The 24053-nt window shown below is 38.1% G+C and overlaps 1 protein-coding gene across 6 annotated transcripts; it reads left to right on the top strand.

The window, feature by feature from the left end:
• Window positions 1-519: 519 nt before the first annotated feature.
• LOC110050220 (uncharacterized) lies at window positions 520-23614 on the top strand. Of its 6 annotated transcripts, none has more exons than XM_020756111.2 (3): window positions 520-2941; window positions 4185-4283; window positions 19621-23614. In XM_020756111.2, exon 3 carries the CDS (start codon window positions 19653-19655, stop codon window positions 21351-21353), a length of 1701 nt encoding a protein of 566 aa, XP_020611770.2. In that variant the 5' UTR covers window positions 520-2941; window positions 4185-4283; window positions 19621-19652; the 3' UTR covers window positions 21354-23614. The 6 variants fall into 6 exon arrangements, 3 of the variants coding, with proteins under 3 accessions (XP_020611770.2, XP_020611771.2, XP_020611769.2); XM_020756110.2 differs by having other exon boundaries at window positions 524-2941; window positions 4216-4283; XR_016208283.1 differs by lacking the exon at window positions 19621-23614 and adding an exon at window positions 6172-7267 and having other exon boundaries at window positions 571-2941; window positions 4216-4283.
• The last annotated feature ends 439 nt before the right edge of the window (window positions 23615-24053 follow it).

The raw sequence follows: 24053 nt of genomic DNA, 5'->3' as shown, positions 1-24053 counted from the left end.
TAGAATTTAATGTTTTCTTTTGTTGTTGTTGTTGTTGTTGTTTTTTCATTGAGTCAGTTACAATATGAATACGCTGATTTGGTGTGAGCAATCTTGTTTTGGGTTGTCAAGCGACGTTATGAGGTAAATTACAAGGCTCCTACATACACAATGTATGCTAGGAATACAGTTAAAAGCAATAACAGAGTTAAATCAACAGTGTGATAGTCCGTAAAATGAACTCTGTTATTTCAGTATAATTATAAGAGGCCTTTAAACAGCTTGATGCATACACAAAATCCCTCAATGAACATGTACTTCAAAGAAATAAAATATTGATCAATATCTTGGTAAGTGATGTCATCTGGAGTTAAAATATATATGAATTCAAAATGGCATTCGACAGTTTCAAGATCTTTGTTGATCAATGCAATGGTTGATCTTCATCCAGTGGTTTTTTTGCCCTCTTGTTCGCTGTGCCATCTTTTGTAACACTGATGTATGGCAACTGGATTCTTTCTTTGCAAACTTTAATTGAGTGCATTCCATTTTGAACTGTTGAACCTCATTGAACTCAATCAAAATTTGATTGCATTCAGTTGCTCCAATTTTTTTTTTTTTGTGAGAGTTCAATTGCCAAACTCAGTCCAACCTAATTGTTTCCATTAAGGGAGTATTATACTCTCAGATATAAATTTTCTCCAGAAAACCATTTTTTGGAACATGAAGATTCAACATCCCTGTCCATTTGTAAATCGTATTTTGAAACGATTTTCCTCTAATTACTCCTGAATTTACGTTTAAATTAAGAAATCTGAACACTTCTAGCTATATTTCAACATAGCAACACCCATAGCAACCATTGTTTACAGTCTAAAAGTACTCACAAAATGGATTCAATTCAGTACATTTTAATGATACTTTACACAAACGCTTTAAAGATGTGTACTTACGAGAATTTTGCATCATGGTCCTGAACATTATTTCTTCTACCATCTTATACGCTCCTTATACTTGGTTAACATTTCTATGACTGGTGTGTATTCGGGTGTTCAATGAAACATTTATGTAAAACCTTTAAATATACCCCTCCCCCTGCCCCTAATCTCCCCCCCCCCTAGTTTACAGGGCTAATTTGGGCTCTCGGAGACCGAAGTAAAACTTTAAAGCCTTATTTCTCAAAATGACCAAATAGACGGATCATCAATATCTCGCACACGATATCTCCACTGGGTTTTAACCGAATGTTGTCAAATTTTCAACATTGATGAAGGACACAATTATCTAGGTCTTAAACCTCCAAAATTTGCAATTTATGAAATTTTTTCCTGTTATTTAGTTAATATAGTTAATATTAGTTAATATTAATATACTTTTTCAACATTTCACGAGAAAAACCCTCTCAAAACACTGTTTTCTGAGGTTTGTCTCCTGGACAACTTGCTTATGGACAGGATGAACTTAATTCCATACTTCTCGAACCATTCATTATTACGTTATCGTGTTTATAATGAACACCACTTTTTAACACTAAGGAGCTAGTTATTCATTAACTATCGTGGCACGTGAGCTGGAAAAGCTCATTTTTGAAGTCAGAGTGCAAAGTCCTTTAACGTGATACCAAAACTGTTCCACAGAGTTGTTTTGCAAAAAAAAAAAAAAAATTTAGGTATAAGACCACCTTAAGTGAAATTGAGTTTAATAAAGTTTGATTAATCAAATATCCGATTTGGTTTGGGTAGTTACAATGGGATATCAATATATCATCTCGTGACTTAATATAAGCTAACCATCCGATCACGATGTTGCTATCTGAAACTACATGTAGCATAGCCTGTTCCCGGGCGCGGGACGAGCGGACTCTGGTAAAGAAAAAGGAGAGGGCGCGGGAAGGAGGAGTCCTCTTTCTCTACCAGACCTCGCTCGTCGCCCGGCCGCATTTTTGATCGTCCCCATTGACCGAGAGCCTGGAACAGGCTAAAGTTAACTTGAAGCTTTAGTTCACCATATTTGTCGCAGCAGGATTATTAGCTCATGACCCGTATCCGCTTTGCCAGTCAAAATACTGGAAATGTACGTAATGCCCGTAGTCCAGTTTTTAATTATTCATTTTAGTACGTGATTCTGAGTGATGTCGTATGAAAATCTTTGCAATTTTGGATCCATCACCATTGACATACTATTTTGCAGATAAAATTTTCGCATTCATTTCTGATCAGTACATCTGCGATAGCCCTGTAATATAGTCTTAGCATTTGTTCAACTTTGATAATTATCCTGTGAGCCAACTGACTCGATCTTGTTTTGGTCGTTCAATGAATGCTTATCACTTAGCCATTTAGAATGTATAGTCCTTATATTATGGTTTTCCCCGTGTTTACCAAGTCCTATGGGAAACCGGCCATTGCCACGGTTTCAAAATGAGGCATTTACCCCGTTCTGAAGAGGAGAGGGACGAGGAGCAAAATACATAGCTTGAACCAAGCTGAAAAGAAACAAAAATTTTGAAACAAACAAAGTACAAAAGAAAGAAAAATAAAAATAAAAAAATGACCCCGACCCCGCGTTTTAATGACACCCGTCTCCAAGTGCCATGTTAGTTTTAATCTGGCGCTCTGGTGTTCCGCGATGGGGTGTTAATACTATCTGGTTAGATATAAAAGCGATTCAGGAAGTGAAATACCCAAATTTGACGGCAGTTCTCTTCCTCATTTGTTTTATTACACAAGTTTAAAATGAGCCGTCCCTCACTTAACTTAAAGTGAAAGAGAACAGTCAGCATATGTGTGTGTTACGGTTGGTGAAGAATGAGTGCTATTCCAAACTTCAGATTCCACAGTTCCGTGCTGAAAATTCTCCACTCGGGAAAGATTGGGCACTAGCTATAGAACTGTTATGGCAAAATGGAACAAAATGGTGGCTTCGGCCTGTGGGAGGAAGGAGTTGAAACATTAGCGCCGAGGTAAGCTTGTCGCATTTCTTAGGTATTCGTGGATTCTAGGGAAAAGAGGAGTCATAATAATGCACTTTTAAGGAAGACTCGAAGAGATCAGAAATGCATTTTGTTAGTTCTAAGCGCACAAACAAATAATCGGCTTAGGAGAAACGAAAGCAAACTCCATCACTTGGAACTTTGAGCTCAGCCACTCGTTATAAACGACCTCTTTTTGGCCCCAACCGGTTTTTTTCAATGCATATTGAATGTTTGGACTGCTTAACATGCTCCCTGGATGGGGATTTTGACCATTTAGGGTTTTCCTTAGGAGGAGAAATTGATCAGTTGCCACTGAAAATGTCAAAATCCCCTGGGGTTGCCCCCCCCCCCTCCAGGGGGAAGACACTGATAAGTGCATAAAGACTATTGTTTGTTACACCCCCTTCCCCTAAGAAACGGGATTACACTGAATATGGTGTAATGAAAACCAGCTCATACAAACAGATTGCTAAAGCATTCATTCTACAACACGACTACTCACAAAGCTAACATTGGTAACTAAGGTAACTTGAGTTTTGTTAAGACGAATGCAGCTGGTTTGCAAGACAACTGGCAGAGGGTTATCTAATAAGAACCAAAAACTTAAACATTCTTCTCCAGAAGAAAAATCTACATTCACTAACTTCATAGAAGGAGCATTGTACATACAACACTGACTTATTAGGTGGCCCAAGTTACAATGGCAGTTCTGAGAATCCTACACCCTCTGCAAAATGTACTTGTTGATTCTGGCAAGCATATGACTAAAATTTACTGACAAACTGCAAGGTACCCAATTGTACTGTGTGAGATACGAGTTATGAAAACAAAAATTATTTGCAGTGTCGGTTGTAGCATGAGACATATTTTGTGTAAGGCAGGGGTAGAAGACTCCAATCTGAAATTTCCGTATCTGGATCATCCAACATAAAGTGAGATCACATCCGGTTTAAACTACGCTGTGCAGCTCGTTTCACAAAGTGAAAAAATGGCATTTCGATTGGGGAAGATTTCCTCTTTTTGCAAACCATCAGGTTTGTGTCCTTTCATACTGAGGATAGAAAGATGTTGCGTGCACATTTCTTCGACTTTTTAAGCAAATTTGGCAAAAGAGAACAGTTTAGTATTGTTTTGAAGAAAATAATGGAGAGCCTTCTGCCATCGAATGGCAGATTTCACACATTTGCAAAACTGGTGTTGTTGCGACTTTTGGTTCTTGTTCATGATTCAGCGATAACAGAGGCTGTTTTTTCTGAATTAAGTGAACACAGTTGAAGCTCTGTATCCGTGTGCATGTGGTGGAAAAGACAAGCTGTATCGTATACTCAAGGTTAGTATCGTATTTCTGTATCTCTTGTTGAATACTGTTTTTCTCTGTAAGAAATAATTAAGGTTGAGAGTTAGAGTTCATCGTAAATGCGGGCTTTGGGGATATCAGATTTCCCTGAAATGATCAACAAAGGAAGTCCAGGAGTACATCTATGGGCCATGACCAATTCTACGACCTGTTATGTGTTGCAACTTTCCTTCAGTTACCCAGTGGCTAATTGTACATTCCTCTATATTGTCTGAACTATAATGCTGACCTGGGGATTATCTTCTTCTGGCAGTTCTAAAAGAGGGGGGTTGGCATGTTTAGTTACAATGTAGCTCTCAATGGTATCGTAACATTCTTACCCCTTAACTTTACCCCCTCTTTTGACATACGCAGGGGTGTAGCCAGGATTTTTCAAAGGGGGGGGGGGGGGGGGTCACACTGTGTCAAAGTGAGGGTACTCACCAGATTGTCATGTCGTTTTAGCCACCTGTTGTAGGTTGTTTTCCCCCTGCATGCATAGCATCACCCCTGATACCCACTCCTACATGAAGTGGTTCATAAATAAATGCTTAATAACCTGTAATTAGCTTTAAGCTGTATCAATTAATAATAAAATGGAGAACATCTTCTGTGTTTCTATTCAACAATTCGACTCTGAGGTCAAGACTTCTTTTAGGTGATAGTTTGAGGCTGTATCAACTGTATTATCACCTGATGGGAACGTTAAGTTCACAATCCAATAATATTGTTACGTAGAACTGTAATTAAGTTTTCTTCAAACCATGATTTACCATATGATTGTTTCTCTGTCAAACTTTACACTCAATAAGTGCAATCAGACAATCTGAAATTCTCATACTTGTAGTCATAATTAGTTAATTCAACTATTTTGAGATTTTAAAGTTATGATCTATATCACATTAACTCAACAAGAGACGCTGTGGGAGCACAGGCTGCTTGTGGTTGTTTTCACAGCTTTTTTTAGTTCTGTTAATTCTGTTAATCTGGTGGGGATTCAATGTAGCTCTGTAGGAGCAGGACCTTCATGCATTATTTGATTGATGTTTAAATGGCATCTACCTTCCATCTCATCAAGAAAGAATGAAAAATGGCTGTCTCATAGGCATGCATTAAATAATTCAGAAAGGTCAGTTGTGATTACTCCATTGTGGGTGGGCTGAAAATTCTAGCTTGGTTTGATCTTAAAGTGATTGTTTTCCATTAATTTCCCTGAGCATTTGGCTGAATTTGACCCTGCATGATTATTTATAACCCTTTGAATAATCAAATGTGCAAATATTCTATCACAGTGGGTTTTGCTGAGTCAATTTTCTCTTCTTTGTAAATTGATATTTCTGCTGTAAATTCTAAATCTAGGCATCATGTGACACTCACCATGCTAAGACTTGTCCCGGTAAGCCGAGCCAAAGTGTTTATGTAACGAAAAGTTGGCCTGCCTGCCAGGGTGCCAAGTTGTGACACTAGCCAAGACAAGACAACTTGCCCACCCCTGTTGTCTTGTGGGCAAGACAGGTTCATGTTCCTAAATGTAAACAGCTGGTTGAATTTTTCAAAGAAATAAGTGAAAAGTTAGCTCAGCCATGGGTAACTCAGGAGAAAGGTTGTTTTGGGTACCCAAAGACCATATAAATGGGCCGTAAAGGCCATTCTATTTTATTTCCACACTTCCTCCTCCTCTGTTGACAAGAGCTTTAGAAGGGGCTATGAAACTGTTATTTCTGCACTTTTACCTTTTCTGTTAGGTGGTAAATTTTGACTTATTTTGTGAGTGTGGTGGGGGCGGGGGAAGGGGGGGAAGGGGTGGATGGAATATCTCTAATCAGCTCTGGGTGCAACTTGTGTGTTGTCTAACTGATTATACAAACTTTACTTTCCAAAGTCTTTATGGGTAGGTGTTTGAGAGGATCATCATATATGTTCATCACTACAGTGGAACCCCACCTTGTTATTATGGCCACTTTATTCTGGCTCGAACAAAAGCTCAGTCAGTCAGTCATTTTCTTATTTAAAGAACCCCTTTTAATATGGCCACACTGCTAATATGGTCAGATCTTTATGGCCTGTTGGCAACCGGATTAACAGAGTTCCACTGTAATTTAAGATTGTCAGTGTTGGTTGTTTTTAGAATATCTGTACCTCATAGAGGTGAAAATGAATTTGAGCTATTACCCACAAAACAAAATTCTGGACCATACATGTTAGGAGTGATGTATGCAATTTACAATAAACATCAGGCTTGATAGTGAAGGCCCATAACTCTATTATTTGGAGACTGGTTATCCCCAATCCCTGAAATTACCAAAGCTAAAATCTCTATTATCATGTCATCAAAGCTGTAATGTTTTGACGCCTATTGTACCAAACACAGTTTCCTTAAGCTGTTACAACAGTCTTCCTTTAGTAAACCAAAATAGTACTTGCTGTCAGGTGCTTCATAAAAGTATAACCCTTCCAGAAGCCTTCACAAAGTAATATCAGCTGCTAAAATGTTTTTTTGCGGCTGATATAAATTTTGTAATAAATCATACTGAACTGGTCCATGTTTAATATACATTTTGTTGCATTTAGTTCACATATTTTCAGTTTAAAATACACACATTAAGACTTTACTCAGTAGCAAGGTGCCTCTTGTATGATCAGTAACAGTATACATGTATCCAAAAACAAAATATATTATGTATATGACTTTGTACATGTAACTATTCGCCCTGGAAGATTGTGTAGTGCAAGCATGCATTGAAGTGCCCTGCAGTATGTCTTCTCTTAGGTGGTAATCTTAAATTAAAAAGACTCTTATATTGATCTTGAAGTTCCAGAGGGGAGGGGACCTTAAAAGCCAAACGTTTTTTTGTAAATCAAAACTGGAATCTACAGAGGGATGGGGTGGGGAGATCTCTGTTTAATAATTAAAAGATGTGTAACTGTGTGCGTGTGCCATATAATCGAGACATTTGTTTATCAGACTCATTATCTGTACCACTTAGATCATCCTGTCCCCCTGACAAGTTATGAGCTACTGTCCAGATGCAAGGGACCATGGGCTGCTAGGGACAGTGTTTAAAGTGCTATTATGATGGAATTTGCAGATGTCCTCCATAATATGAACTTGGCAGTTTTGTTACCATGGCAACATACTGGGTTTCAACCTTCCCTGATATAGGCTTTTCTGGCCACCTTTGGCTTTCCATTTTGATATTTGCCAATAGTGCCTCATCTGCATGATCCAGCAAGCATATTAATATGTAAGGTCGAAGTTGTGGCCTTGTTTAACATTTTTTGAACTGAAAAATTATTGAAATCAGGTTAGAGCCCGGGACTGGAAAAGAGTGAGTTGCCATGGGAAAATACAGGCTTTATATAATTTTTATAGTCATAGGTGTGTTGCTTGTAGATCTATAAGGCTACCAAGTTTCAATGATCTCTGCTGCATGGTCTCAACTTGATGTAACATTGGGTTGAGTGTATGCTATCATCAGTCACCTCATTTGCATAGTTCACTTTGGAACCAATGCAGGTATTTCTGATGGGTAAACAGCATTTTTAATCTTTTGTGGAATTTTATGTGATACACCTAAAAATTCTGACTCAAGGAGCAAAATTTAATGATAGAAGCACATTAAAGCACTGAGTTGAATTTAAGCTGTTGTCAAAATTTTGCTGTAAGATGTGGAAGAGAATTTTGGAGGAGAATTTGGTGTGTTTATTGAACTGACAGAGGTTGGTGTTTAATTGCTTTTGTCATTATCTTCTATATTTTTGAGGCAGAGTGGCTGGTGGCAAAAGCAAAACTGGCAACATCCTCACTGACCTGTGTTTAGATGTTTTTAGGTTTTTGTCTCTGACAGTGAAGGTCAATTTAAGTAGTTACACTGTCTTTACAACAGAACATATGGATATTAATAGTATAGTTATATTTTAATATCCTCATACCAAAATTATAGTAATTTTATGGCTCAATTTCTACCTCTGCTTTAATTTGTTTAAACCAGTTCAATTTTTTAGACCAATTTAATTTCATCAAAGGGGAAGGGGGAATCTGAGAGCAGTAATAAATTAGACCAACAAGTATAAGGAAATTTGCAATGATTGCTTTCATGGCCTAATGGAGATGAAGTGGACCAAAATGTCAGAGATCTGATATTTGAATCTAGGTCGTTCTGTACAAAATTAAAAAAAGATTGTATTGTAGTATGGGAGTGTTATGGTAAATAAATTATGTTGGGGGTTGATATGGGATTGTGGCTGTACTGATGTAGGGTAGGAATAGAGACGGGGGTCGGTAGTGTGCTTGTGATTCTTTTGAAAACCACTCTGAAAGTGAAAATAAACTGGTTTGAAAAATTTACAGCAGAGGTTAAAATTATGCATTATATCATGTTTTTTATGGGTGGTAAATGAGCAAATACCCACAAGAGAAATACAAACAAGAGAAGCACTTTATTTTTCTTCTTAATCAGTGCTCTTCTGAATTCCTCTTGTTAAACTAAATTGTTTTTTTCTGTTAGAATTAACATTTCATAGCATTTTTACAGTGGACTTTTTCCTCTGAAACCCTTACTAACAAAATAATAATTACTGACGAAAATTATACTGTTTATGATAACTGCAGCACTTCTTGCACGCTCATTGGCTAATTTTTATCGTCAGTAAGTGGACAGCCACATAAATTTATAATTTAAGAGATGCGTCAACAAGCGAGAGCGTGCAATTTGGCAATTTGTTATCGTAAAAGAACAAATTGACATCAGTTTTTTGTGCATCTGCAGATGAGTGTATGAGTGTATGCTATCGCCTCGTGGATCCACAACCATTTTGACAACGTTATGACAAAATTCATGATCAATCCCAGGACAGATGCATGAAAAACTGACGTCAAATTGTTAAACTGAAAAAGATCTGGTTGTTGGTCTTTTTGGGACTGATGGAGGTCTCTAAAGTTCTCAGTTGTTGTTTAATTTTAGTGAATGTGTCATTTAGGGTGAGTGAATTGAAATGATACCATAATATATATATGTTTGTATTTTCTTAGGTGGTTACCTCCACCAGCATACAATGCCATAATTTAGATAATGCTGAACCTGCTTTCACATCTTTAACATACATGCAAAGTGTCAGTGGACCTGTCCAAGTGTGATTTTTCTACTGATTATGGAAATCACAATAAAGATACAGAGCCACTCTGGTGTGATTTCTTCCTCGACAGTGAAATGCAACCTAACCAAAAGTTGCATTCTGTAAGAGATTTACAAAAATTAAATGGAAAATTTAACTACATCAATTTGTATTAATTTCATAAGTACTCCTCTCTCCAAAATATATTTGGTATGTTGTCTTACTGGTAACAATGTAATTTGGAAAGTTTATGGGAAATGTTTCCATTTAAAAAATATCCAGCTCAGGCACAATAACAATAATTCTCCTTTCTGCAGTGTTTTCTTCTGTGTGAAAGTGTGAAAACAAATTCTATTACGGGCCACATGTAAGTTGAGAAATATGGGAGCTCCTCTGAAAAAATTGTTAGTTGTGTTTTTCTGTTCATTTTTTCATTGATGTAGAAAAGGTAGTTGATTAAAAAGAGAAGAGGAATTGATCATTGTAGAGTTCTTCTTGGTGCTGCAGTCAAAAACAGGAAAATGAACATCTTTTGGTCAAACGTGATGCATAGGTTCTGATGTCCAAATAATATTATGGTTGCTTATTGAAACCCTTTAGGTGGCTGAATTCGTTCTTTGGTGAAATCATTTTATAATAAATAATTATTTATTACATATTTGAAATAGACTTCAACTGAGCACAACAACAAAAATCAAGATGAACACTTCTTTTAATAGGAACAGTTTCTTATTAAGTCCACTGAAATACTGACTACCATAATGTAGCACATAAAAGCTAAGAGGAGACATTGTAACCAACAGTCTCCTATACAGGCAGATTATACATTTTTTATTGAGTTATAAATAACATAATCTTTACAGCAGCAGGACACACATGTAGTAGAAGTACAGCATGATAACAACCATTTCAAAAAAATGAAAATTCAACAGGTGTAAGCTGAAACAGTTAGGATAGCTCATACTTCAGATAAACATTGCAGTATTTGTACTTAATTAATAGAGACAGATTGACGCATTCTACTTTTGTGTTCCCTTATGATAGAGTCTAATAGTTTCATCTAATTGTAGTCCCAATATAAAGGACCGATGTTACTCTACGTGTATATATTCATGTATAGGAACATAATACAGAGCTGCTAATTTTAAGTTGAAGTTGTATTTCTGTATTTCCACTGTAAAGTTATTAGGTTCATTTCTGAGTTAAGTTTTGACACAGGTGAGTTCAGGTGGATTTCACTTGTTGAGATTCTTGACTTTATGAAACCTACATGAGGTTCGAAAGTGTTTCCAACTCTGCAATTATACGTGCAGTTTTAAATATGTGCTTGTAACCAATATCTTTTGCATACAATGAGTTTCAACAGCTCAAGTGGCAGCATATCTTATTCTCTCTGTAAGCAGGGGTATTCCACATTCATCTGTAATTGTCAGATTAGTTCCATGAAGTCTTTAGGGTGACTTAAAGCCAGTTTCTACGAAGTCTTTCAATATCATTTTTGGCAGCTGATAAACACATATAGCATCAGTAATGGTGTTGTTAATATTAACATCTGCTCACTGCCACTTGCATATTATACTGTAGTTGTTACTGCAGCGTTCATCTGGGTTATTTGCATATGCACAATAGTACAACTTCACCTGCAATATGAAATAAAGATAATAGTCACTTATTTTAAAAGGTTATAAAAATGAATGCAGAAAAATTATTCATGTATATCTTTAATTTGCTGCCCTTTCCCCTCCCCGCTACCTAACCCCAATAAAAATAAGCTACAGCTATACTTACCGAAATGTGATGTCCAAGTGATATTTCTTGCTTTTCTGGAAAGGGTTTAAGAACGAAAATGCCAGGTATGAGTGGCATGCTTTCCTTCAAGAAACATTGGAACTGAAATAATTCCTTTAACCTGACAAATTTATTCTTATGTACAGCATCTGCAAATTCTGGTAGAGTTACATGTAATTCTGAATCTCTATAAGGACTAGGAATTTAGGAACATGAAAAGCACAGGAAATTCAAACCATTCTTTGTTTCTCTTGAAGGAAATAAAGTGTATGTATGTATGTATGTATGTATGTATGTATGTATGTATGTATGTATGTATGTATGTATGTATGTATGTATGTATGTATGTATGTATGTATGTATGTATGTATGTATGTATGTATGTATGTATGCGTGTATGTGTGCATGTACGTTCTGCCAATAAATGTTGTGACTTTTCTATATGTGATTGAAATAGTTGCTTGATGCATTTAGATATTTATTTAGTATGTAAAGTTTCATATTCAGCTAAATTGATTTTGATGATCTCATATGATACACATGATGAATTCTTTTAACAAATATTCAAACAGGTTTCATGGAAATTTATATATTAAATAGGCTTATGATCACTGTAGTAGGACTCAAGGGTATCTGCTGATTGTACACATTGTGGTACAGGATCTGTCTGTGTACGGTAGTCAGTAGTATACTGGTCAATCAACTGAGTGTATCCTTTGTCTGTTATCAGATGTTTTGTTAAAGCCTTTTGTTCTGGATTTGCCTGCATTAGATCAGTGCTGCAATCCCCAAGCAGTACAGTTGAATTGTAGATTCTATTAATACTGAGTTGTGAAGATGAGCAAGAGCGTCAATTAAGGTAATTCCCCTGAAATAAAACTGTCAATAGATTTTTGTTCAAACTTTGTCCACTGAATATTTATCATATGAGAACTTCGATTGTAAAATAAAAAGGGGGAGTGCCCATGCTCGTTTTGGAGCAGTGAGGCATTGAAAATATCCCAATTTGGCATTTAATGCTTATTACAAGAACGCATTCGGAGTCATTGTAAAATCTTTGTGTGCCCAGACTCATGAAAACACGCCTCAAACTGCAGTCAATACTTGTGTCGGATACAAATAAACTTTTTAATTTTGATTTTAACAGACAGCTGAATTGTTGTTAAAATATTGGAACCAAATTGCTTGCCACGGCTATCAAACTGCAAAATAGAGAGGACTATAGTGCAGCTGCTATCTTCCTTATTTATTCAATTTTCAACAATAGAAATCAAATTAGTCTTACCTCACGCAAAGCTAATGATTAGTTAATTAAAACGACTGGAAAAATTGGGGGTGCCCGACCTCGTTAGTGAGCTATAGCCATTTTTCAACTGACAGAACTCAACATCAAGGCAAATCCGCCATGTTTTCAATGTGCATGTGCATGTGCACGAGCACGCGCTAATGGCGCCATAAATTATGCGCAGTAAAGATGCGCAATGCAAAGTGTGAAATTGTAACTTTACTTTTCGAGTGATAGATACCAATGACATGATTATTTGGAATTGGTTGGCTTAAAACCATAACAGTAATTTCCAAATTAAACTTACATCTATGGAATTTTAATTAGTACAATTCAATTCATTCTTAATGTGCACAGCAGTTCCATAGCAAGTAACAAATTGAATTACTGAATCGCCCACAAAAATATCCTCTTGTTTATTTTTGAGGGGTTCACGGCCTGCCTATGTTAAAGGAAGTGTTTACCAATTAAGCGATTGCCAAGGGAAAAGTTAAGATATCTTTTTTAGGGTTCTTAACCAATCGTAACAGAGTTTATAACACCGGTTTGAGTCACAAGCAAGAACATGAACTTGTGTTAGTGTCGATGGGCAAGAAAGGTCCGCCGCGTTATGTGTGTGGGTCTGTTCTTGCAGTGTGATACGATTAACAGCTCTCAAGTACTCCAAAGTGTTTCTTTGTCAACGGTAAATTTGAAAACATAGGCACGCAAGACGTACAAGAGTTATTTTTTTCCGTGAAGTCTCGGAGATAGGAGCATTCACGGAACTGTTTACAATAAAGATTTGGTTAATTTGACAAGTTTTTTTGGTTGCGATGTACAGCAAGAAAGAAACTGGGAATTTATGATGTACATACGATGTTACATCGGTAATGGTAAGATAGCTAAATAGTAAGCCATAAAATGGGATGTTACTAAAACTGGGAACGGGGAACGGGGAACGGAGAACCGAGAACGGGAGTCTGGGAACGAGTGTACAGCGGTAACCCGCCTGAGAATTCAGATTGGCGGACAAAGGAATCGAAAAGGGAACAATTTGGGGAAATATGAGGAAGTGTTGCGCTTGTAAACGTCCCCAGATGACCAGTACGGCTTTGTCCCCAGATAACCAGTACGTTCTTGTTAGAGCAGAGTCCTGATTGGTACTGGGATAAACAAACAATGAAATGGCGCCTGGGGAGAAAATCGAATCGGTATTATCACATGCTACCCTAATCGGTCAGGCCACAGACTTTCGGCCTTTTTCAAGCCTTCATAGTTTTCACATATCTTCTCACCTTGTGCGCGAGCTGTCATGTCAATATATTTAAAATAGCAACACACAATTGGATATCGAGGACAAGTGACATAGCACATGACTATCTTTGAACGAGGGTCGTCCGCTGTCTTGACTGTCTTCGCATTCAGCAGCATGTCTGCCTTTCGGGGATCGGCAATTCAGCTGGTAGGTAAGCAGCAAATAAATAACCTGTGGCCTGCCCGCTTTATTAAAGACTAAAAGAAAGACAAGAAACAGCCTATATTCTCAGTTTTGTACCCAGTCTGCAGTCTGCAAGCTGCAGTTTGTGCTGAAGGATCGGGGTAGCATGTGATGTTTCCGATTCCATTTTTCCCCAGGCGACATTTCATTGTTTGTTTATCTCAGTACCAATCAGACTCTGCTCTAACAAGAACGTACTGGTCATCAAGGGACACAGCCGGTAGAAACTCGCGTTTACAGCCGTGTCACTTTCTCATATTTCCCCAAATTGTTCTCTTTAATTTTCGAGCCTTTCCTTTTCCTTTGTCCGCCATTTTGAATTCTCAGGCGGGTTACCGCTGTACACTCGTGACTCGTTCCCAGACTCCTGTTCCCTGTTCCCTGTTCCCCGTTGCCCGTTGCCCGTTCCCCGTTCCCCGTTCCCAATTTTAGTAACATCTCATAAAATGTTTGAACAAACTACAGTAATCTGACACGTCTCCAGATTAATGTAGATACCATCTTATTTTTTTCTTTGATTCGTTCTTTGATAAAACCCACACTGTAATCGGTGTGACACGTGCATATGCATAACTCCCTCACTCACCGATCACATAGCCCGTCCAACCCCCAAGAGGAATTTTTGCTCAAAAGTACTCAAGTTAAGAGACCTTTTCGCATTTTATACGAGTCGTGAGTTTACCCTTTTTACACAACACTACTTCACCGAAAATAGAAAGAAAGAGAACCTCTAACACATGGAAAGTCTGATTTAATTAAATTGCACTTTAACTTGGTGCCACGCAATCTTAAAAGAACATTTGAGCAGTTTTGATACTTTTTACCTTTAAAAATATCGGACTGAAAAGAATGTCATAAAATGCCCATCAAATAAAAATAAACTGCTACTACAGAGACGTAGAAACCGTCCAGAAATGAAAGCTTTTCTTTGTTTAATATCCTGTGAACAATAGCCGATAACTTGTCAGCTCTAATTGAATTTACTCCCATATAAAAAACAGAAGTGTTAAGTTACCATTTGTAACTAAAGATAGCAAACATCTCGTGGGAAAGAGTGGTGACGATTCGTTAGCTCTAATTGAATTTACTCCCGTGTGAAAAACAAGAGTGTCAAATTACCCTTTGTAACTAAAAAATAAAAATATCTCGTTATATTTGCATGCCACAAGAACAAAACAATCGTCAGCTGCACTTACTATTGTAAACGTTAGAACTGTTTCTAATCTAAATAGTCTCGTTTCCTCTAAAACATGTCCTAAGAACTAGAAGCGACGATTCGTGACCTCTAATTGAATTTACTCCTTGTGAAAAACAAAAGTATCAAGTTACCTTTGTAACTAAAAATAAAAATATCTCGTTGCATTTGCATACTACTAACTCACGAACTGTTTCAAACCTCAAGGCTCATCTCGTTCGTAACTAAAATCCTCAGCCTAACCCACAGAAAATGTCGAAGTAAGCCCAATATATGAATACTTCCTCCTCTCTTATAGAAGAATAATTATGGCCGTTCTAAATTGTGTCGGGATCAAATCTTCTCACATACCATTTACCTTTACAACAAGAAATTTGATTGGCTGTTTATAGTAGATCCAATCTGATTGGTGTGACATACAGACATCTCTCACTCACTCACTCACTCACTCATCCATTGACCCGTTCATAACATACCCGACGCGCCGACTAAGAGGTATTTTTTTTATACAAGAAAGAAATAACTCAAAAATGAGCTTCTGTTAATTAGGTTCTCCCGCGTCCAGAAAACTGACATTACGCTTCTCTCTTAGTATAATGCCTACCTAAGTGAATAGGATGTTTGAATTGAGTGCAACTTACCTAGAATTCATTATTCCCACGCAAACGATGACTCCTGTCGATTTCAGCGATGAAGAAACGACGACATTTCGTAAAAACACACGCCTTCAAAATGGCGGTTTTTTTAATAAATAATTGTTCTGTTCTTCAAACAAACGATATGGCGAGGAAGAGGACGAAATATTGTTTATCGTGGCCAAATAAAACGTTAGAAATATCCGGCCAATTACGAAATACTGCTATTTCACTTACAGGGAGAACGATCATGTCGCATTCAAATTTTATTTTGCCTCTCAGCCCGCTTTTATACCGGATGTGAGGTCACTTTTTGTTGGATGATCGAAACACAAAAAAAGTGCCAGGCGTCGCAGAGTGTTCTCCCCGCCCCGCCGCCCGCCCCTGGTATAAGGCAATTGGGGTGGCTGTACACAGTTTCAAGAACGTATTTTAATTGGCATTTCTATAACACTGTTTACTCCAGGAAGCTCAAAATTGGCAGAGTAGAAGCCCAAACTACAGGCATTGTTATTTTAAACTTTTTCAGTGTTAATATTAGTTATCATGGCAACAAGGCTATGTAAAAACCAGTCTTCAAAAATTAGGTTTTGTTTGTTTGCCGAATATGTGGTTGATAGATTTGCTCCACCATTTTTTTGTAACTATGTCCACCAAGTGCTAACGTATTAAAAGTGGCCTTGCCAAATTTTGACGGAGGGTTTTTTCATTTTTTGTCCTTTCATATTTTTCGAGTATAATTAGAAAAAAATGAAATTTTCTTTTTTAAATTTAAAGTTTTGTGCAGCCGGTGTCTCAAGCCTTTCCTAAAGAATATTTCTGCCAAATTTCATTAATTCTATCGAGTGGTTCGGGAGATAACGGTGCTAAAACACGGCCCGAGAAAGGTAGCAATCAAAGGAGACCTATCGTGGATTAAGTAATCTAGAGATGAAACATGTTGGTGAACTTGCAGTTACTGGTGTATTTTTAAAGGCTGTTAAAACAAGCCGGGTTCGTACCACGCAAGGTCGCACTTATCTCACAAAGCGTAGGCTTTTTTCGTTGGCTTTTGTTGCACACATATTACAGAATAGCTAGGGTGGCAAAATTGCAGCTGAACAGAGAGTGGTAAAGGCTAAGGGTTCTTGGGTCACAGAGGACACTCGTGCCAAAGAAATCATAGAGTACTCTCCCCCCCCCCCCCAACACACACACACACACACACATACACCCAGATCTTGATGTTGATATTTGTCTACCTGCTGGGGAAATTTACAAGTATTCAAGTCCTACGAGCTTACAGACCTTTTTCATTGCATTTCACTCAACGCTATAGGTAAGGTTTCTTATCAGAGAGCACTTCTTTTCCAATGTAGAACCGCTTGTCTCTTTATATATATTGCATGTAAAGTACATCAAAATAAGTAGCCTCATTTGCAAGCATTTTCAGTGTTGATCCAAAAAATCTGTCCACCCGTAAATATGTGCTCCTACGAGCTCACAGCTCACTTAGGGTTATGGTCAAATCATCATCACGAGCTCACAGAGGGGTTTCTTTCCCTTTGTTATCTTTTCAATCAGGAAGCAAAAGTGTGAACACAAGACAAGGTAAAAATCATTTAAGCTTAACAAAATCAAGTATTTGGGAATTTTTTTCCAAGTTTATGTGCATTTCACATCCCACCCAGAGTTCAGATCAATATACTAAAATAAACAAGACAAGTATAGAGAACACAACTTTAATCTAAACTTAACTCGATGTCGGTTGAACGTGGACTACTCAATTGATTCAACGTTGGATCTCACAGGAGATCTAATCAGCCAAACTTGAAAAGTAAAACGATAATAAGTCAAGGACTACTGCAAGGCTGACACAAGGTATATTCAAAACAATATTTTGGCTGGCCTCAGGTTTAGATGTTACTAATTATAAAAATGAAATTACAATATTATATAATGGTGCCGATGTTTGTCCTGGTTTCGTTCATTGAGAAGTGTTCGTTTCGCTCATATAAGTTCATTAAGGTCCTCGAATAAGACACATTCTCATCAAAGCTTACCACATTAGTAGGTCACTTTCCAGCAAATAAATGCTCATCTCCTGGTCATTTTGAACGCCCGGACGAGTCAAATACTCATGAAATTCAGCGCTCAAGTTGGCCATGGTACTAATTCGAACATTCGAAGTCAACTCCACTTTAATTTAGCGAAACACCTAACATTAATGGTCGTGTGAAAGCTGGCACGATGCATCCTTTGAGTGGTAACCGCGCAAACACGATAGCGAGGCTCGCACTGACTGCACGGTTACTATTCCAATATGGCGTCGGGCTCGGTTACTATTTCAAAATGGCGTCGGCCTCGGACGCTCTCGTTCGAGCCGACTAATTACGAACAGTGAGTGAGTGAGTGAGTGAGTGAGGGAGGGAGAGAGGGAGGGAGGGAGTGACACATTTGTATATCGGAGTCCCCACAAGAAACACGTTTCTACGCTTCGCGTATCCACGAGTTTAAAAATGGAAATCGCAATTTTTGGTTAACTGCGCATGCTCTGCATTTAATTGGCTTCAAAAGCCAACAAGAAAAACAAGCAAGTCTGATTCTTTACAACCCGACAAACTGGAAGACAATCGTTCCAGAAAACATGTTACACTCTAAACTTTGAGGGTGGCTTTCAGAAAAAAAATATCGTTTTATCACAGCGCACTGTTACCAAATTTCTTCAATGTAGTTAAATATCAAAACTTTTCCTATTTGGCTAAAATCCACAACCCTTAACTCAGAATTTCTGGACAGCGAAATTTTGATATGTTAGAAAAATAAAACGACTTTGGCAGGGGCGCGGTGGTCAGTTAAAGAAATTTAAGGAAAGTTAAAAAAATAACAAAAATGGAACAAAAAAAATTGTCGAGTTGAGTAAAATTGCAAAAGACATGAGTTTAAAACAGTAATGGAAATCAAATAAGGCAGAGTTGATCAACCTGATTACACCCTCAGCCACTCAAAAAGTCCAACGGTCTGCCACCTAAGAAAATTTTGCAAAACAGTCTCACAAAAGAGACAGGTATAAATATATTGATGCGTTGACAAAAGAAGACCTCTGTCAAAAATCTTTCTGTGGAATTGAGTTGAGTAATATAACCTTCATAAATAATGGAAACTTGCGGAAAATGCTGGAATTAAAAAAATATAAATTTAAGAAAAGCTTTCCAGGATTTAGGAATTGAATTAAACTCTTGTTCCCCACAACCTATGGATATAAAAAGGGTGAAGAAAAAAGGTTGTAGTGTTGAAAATAAGTACACGAGAGAAAATCGAGTTATTGAGTAGAAGTAACGTTGTTAAATATTTTGGTATTGCATACAATTTGTGTACATTACCATTTTAAAAAAGGATGCATTAATTTTAATGCGTTTGTCATCGAAGATCAACCGAAGAATGGGACGATTGTCACCTAAAATCCAATTGTTTACGATTTGATTGATCTGAGTTAATTTTTTCTTCTAACCTTTTTTTACAGGTTAGAAGAAATGAGACATTACGTTGTAAATTCGGTTGGAAGGAGAGCTGAATTCACTCATCTTTACCCGAGAAGTGAATTGCTAGAGAGAAACCCGCCCGCGTTACACTGAAATAGAATTGTGATTTAAAAGCAATAGACCGACTTTTTAATAGAATGTTGGGAAAACCCTGGTAAAGATTGCAAATGGCTCGCCTAACGCTCGTAAAAATGCTGGGTACTGTCGCGGGCACAGCTTGTACAGTAAAAGCGCGTTATTCTCGACAGCGTAAAACAATATGTTGGTATTCTCTCATAGTTTCTAAGGCTAACTTGTTGTGGTCCTCACTAGGTTAGTTCAGCAGGACTGAGATCTGGTTAAAAATGGAAGGTAAAGAAGCCAATGTATGTCAGACTTACAAGAGCTATGTCAGGCCTGAATGGCCATATGAAGAATGGACGTGCATCGAGAGGGAATGTGAAAGGAAAGGAAGCGATTCTACTTCTCCAGAATTTGATGATAAGCCAAATACCACGAATATCCCGATCAAAGATGAGAATGGAGACACAGCTAACAGCTGTGACACAACTGCTGATCGCCGCGCTCAGAATATTGCAGCTTCGTCGTTGGAATTGGCGAGTGAACATGACAAATCTGCCCAAGGCCAACCTGTTCAGCTAGACGAGGCGCAAGACTTCGAGCCGGACCACTGGGCAGATGATCTCTCGGTTCCTCTTGATGATAACGCGCCGCTGTATCATCTCCTTCGGTTCATGGAACCGCAGTTAAATACTATTGGGATCGAGAGCCAGAAAATCCTCGAGGAGATGAATAAAATGGTGAGAGAAACATCCAAAAGGCTAGAATCATGCTACGTTGTTTTCGAACAATGTTACGTTATTCCAGTGGGCAGTATGGCCGAGAACACGAAAATTGGAAAAGCAGATGAGTTTGACTACGCCGTTGTTCTTCCATACTTCGAACATTTCGACAAACTCTTCCCAATAATTTTCCAGAAAGACGAATCGCTGTTGTATGATGATCCTGCTTACGTCGCCCTCACGAATGACATCGCTTCGGAAGGTAATACCAAGGAAGTGCAAGAAAACTTCCAGTCAGTAATGAAGACCATTTGGTCTCTGTATGTGGTAGACTTTATCCCGGAGGGATGGAAGCTCTCGGAATTGAGTTGCCTTGGAGAGGAACAAAGCGTCGCTAGAACATTCCATCTTACTCGTCTTTCAGATGGATTTATTGCGGATATTGATATCTGTTTTTGGGTACCCATTCATAAGTCAACGCTTGAAGAGAAAGGTGATTACTTCCAACAAAAGGACTACCTCTTGGACAATTGCCTTGATGACGAGATGAAGTTATACGCCATACTGCCCAAAGACTACAACTTGGATTATGCCTTGAACACGGTCCGCTTTGCAATGTCTCTAAAGGAGCGCGAAGAATTAAACAAGTATGGACCCGAAAATGGTCGCCTCCAGTGCTTCAAGTGTGCCAAATGCATTGCACAATTCTTTATGCCTACTATCCAGAAGGAGGGCAACTGCTCGCGATGCAAAGATCGTCTCGTAACGTCGTTTGCTCTTAAAAACATCGTTCTCTTCATGGCAAATAACTATCCCGACGACGAGAAGTGGACCGTGGATCAGCTGGGCAACCGAGTTTGCGAGGTCTATGCCATTCTTAATTTTTGCATGAAAGTCAACTGCAGTCAGATCTCGGCTTTTTTTATACCTTATATCATACAACTACGAGAGTCTTGGAAGAAGTATGACTCTGCGAAAGGCGTGCTTGCAAACAAGAATCTTCAAAGCGATCCTTCTGATGAGGAAAACAAGTGTTTCATTCCTGAAATGAAGAGGTTTGAGTCCCTGTTCAAAGAAGACCCAATTTCCAAGAAAGTTTTGCAGAATTACTTTCATTTTCTTCATGAAAGTGACTGGTGTGTACCCGAGGTATTTGACCGCTTAAATGAGATGTTGACAGCTTTGAGGGAGACAGAATACCAGGAAAGGAAACAATACGCAGAGAATCCTGGTTGTCTTTGTTTTCAGTTATTTTCCGCTTAGAGGTCTTGCGGTCGTCTCTACGTTTGATCAATGTGACAAAGCTACTTTGACAGATGAAATCCAAAAATGTCTCTGGCTGGACTGCAGTCGTGGAAGAGTAAAAACGACGACAAGTCATTGAAAAGTAGCGACTTTTAGTAAAAAGAAAGTGTTTGTTCAGCTGAATACTTAGCTCTTAATTAGCCGAGCAGGAGGTCTGTATGGGAGAATCTTGACCGAGGTCGTGAGTACAGACCGAACGCAGTGAGGTCTGTACACGCGACCGAGGTCAGGATTCTCCCATACAGACCGACTAAGCTCGGTTAATAAGATGTTTATTATATGGCAATGAAACAAGAACAGTTTAATTCGTTTAATGTAACTGGTTTGTAGGGAACTGACATTTTGCTTCCGAACGGCGATGAGTTGAACTTAATTCTACCAAAGTTTGCTCGTGCTCTTTACTTTTTTTCTCATCAGGCTTTTTGGCACTTCGTTAAAAAAATATTGTTAGAAGAAAGTAGTCAATATTTTTGTACTTAAGTTTGCAACTTTTTCACCACAAAACATAACCGGTCTAGATGCCGGTCTAGATGGGAAAATCTAGACCGCTTTCAATATCGATTTCAGCCAATCAAATTCGTGAATTCGGTAGTTCCCAGTCCTTGTGAGACAACCGTATAATAATGTATGGTCTCGCCCGCTTACTCTCACGATCTATATGTAACGTCTTGATCAAGGACGATAGGAAGGTCATCGAGAGAGGTTTTCTCAAAGCGCAAACAATCATTTGTTGCGAAAAGGATTAATGAAGGGCGAACCCACTCCGCATACCAAATTTTATTTCGACAAAACATTGGGAACGGTAAATATGTTAACAGATTTCGCACGATTTCGCAAGATAATTGTTTACTATGGGGTCGGCTAGGAAATAACTGATCGCATATGGATTAGTTCAATGTTAGTTCTCTTTTTGCTATTTAGTTTTCTTCGCGCTTCCTAAAACACCATTTCTAACGTCCAGTTTCATCATAGCACGGTTTCTATAAAACTAGTTAGTTTTGCTAGCGAACGGTCGTATCTGTATTATAGTTTCATGAAGGCACTGTGACCATCACAACAACTGAGATGTCATCGCGTTTATCAGGAGTGGACGCCCATGCACATCAAAATGGCGTTATCTTTGATACGCGGTTCTGTCGGTCAAAAGGCACGGTGTGGACTCTCTTTAATACATAAAACGACAATACTTTAAAAAATATATAACTTAAAAAGTAGTTTAAAGTTTACAGGTGCTACACCGGATGAACTTTGTGGTCTTGCAAAATTGATCGCTATGAAACACACGTACAGAAGTGAACAAATAGATAAATAAACAAATAAATAAAATAAATGAATAAATAGATAAATGAATAGTGAGGTAATAAATTATGGAGAGAATTCCCAAAAAATCCATCAGTGCATGAATAACTATGGTTGGTTTTCATGTGACGTCACAGCAGCCATGTTTGTACCTCAGAACAATACCTTTTCTCTTCTCTGGGAATGAAACGCACTTCTGGAAAACCTGTGCGCAAATTTTCAGTTGTTAGCGTCTTGTCACGGGAGCGCAAACCAACATCTGATTGTCGGTACAACATTCATTGTGACGGTCATTTGCTTCAACCAACTGAGTGTTGATCGACATCACACTCGATCGAGGGTCGATCGAGGGTCGATCGAGGGTATTGATCGACACTCGATCATGGATGCCTTCAGTGCACATGATCTGTAATGTTTAGGTTTCCCTTCATTGCTGCCACAGTTGACTTGAGTAAACATGTAATTTTTAGCAATGAATACTCTAGCAATTTGCTATTTTGAAAATTTAATACATTTTCAATGAGTTGCCCATTTACCTATTATACAACCATCTTGAATTTCAGACAGTGAGTAATGATAATAGAGGTAAAACCCAGGGTTTTGGTTTACAACAGTTAGATAATTGTAAAGGACTTTGTAACATTGCTGCTTTCTGCAAGTGAATATATGAAAGATCATATTTGAACTGTTGAGAAAGAGATGAAATGATTCATCATCACAGTTATACACACAACTTAAGCAGATGTGAAATTAAAGCCTGAAAAAAATTCAGGCTTGAATGAGTCTAGCAACATCTCGATCGCTTGCAGCTTTCTGGCTTGTAAAATCCTTGCCTGTCACTTTGTCATTAACTAACAGTACATGTACAGTAGTTCACATTTTTGTCCAGCTGAAAAAAAGTAAACTGGTTCTGTACCTTGCATGTGCTGTTCTTTGGGAAACTTTGGGAGCAAAAGGGTTACAGTCTACACCCGTCGCCTTTGGTGTGGATGAGCACTGTGTGACAAATCCAGTGGCAAGAGTGCTATAACCCTTTACTCCCTAAGAGTGCCATTTGGCACACAACGTCATAACTTTGTGAATATTTGAGAGATTTCTATGAATTTTTGCCACGAAAGTTGCCTTGTAAAGATCTGCTCATTGAAGGCATAAAATTGTGACCCCCTCCTATCTAAGGCATGGTTGACCACCCCCATTATTTTCCAATTTCTTTTTTGAGATGCACATAGAATGCAAGACTAGTTTCACATCAAGATATGTACTAAGACCTGCTAAATAAGCTATAGGTCAGGGGCATACCTATAATGTTTGAGAATTGATGTGTTGGATGCTTTTCAGTTTCACATTTTAAAACAATTT

Source organism: Orbicella faveolata, unplaced genomic scaffold (genome assembly GCF_042242905.1).
Source record: "Orbicella faveolata isolate gen_17 unplaced genomic scaffold, um_ofav_v1 contig_25, whole genome shotgun sequence".
NCBI lineage: Eukaryota > Metazoa > Cnidaria > Anthozoa > Scleractinia > Merulinidae > Orbicella > Orbicella faveolata.
Note: the sequence above shows the minus strand (reverse complement) of the source record. Positions and strands in the feature narration are given on the sequence as shown.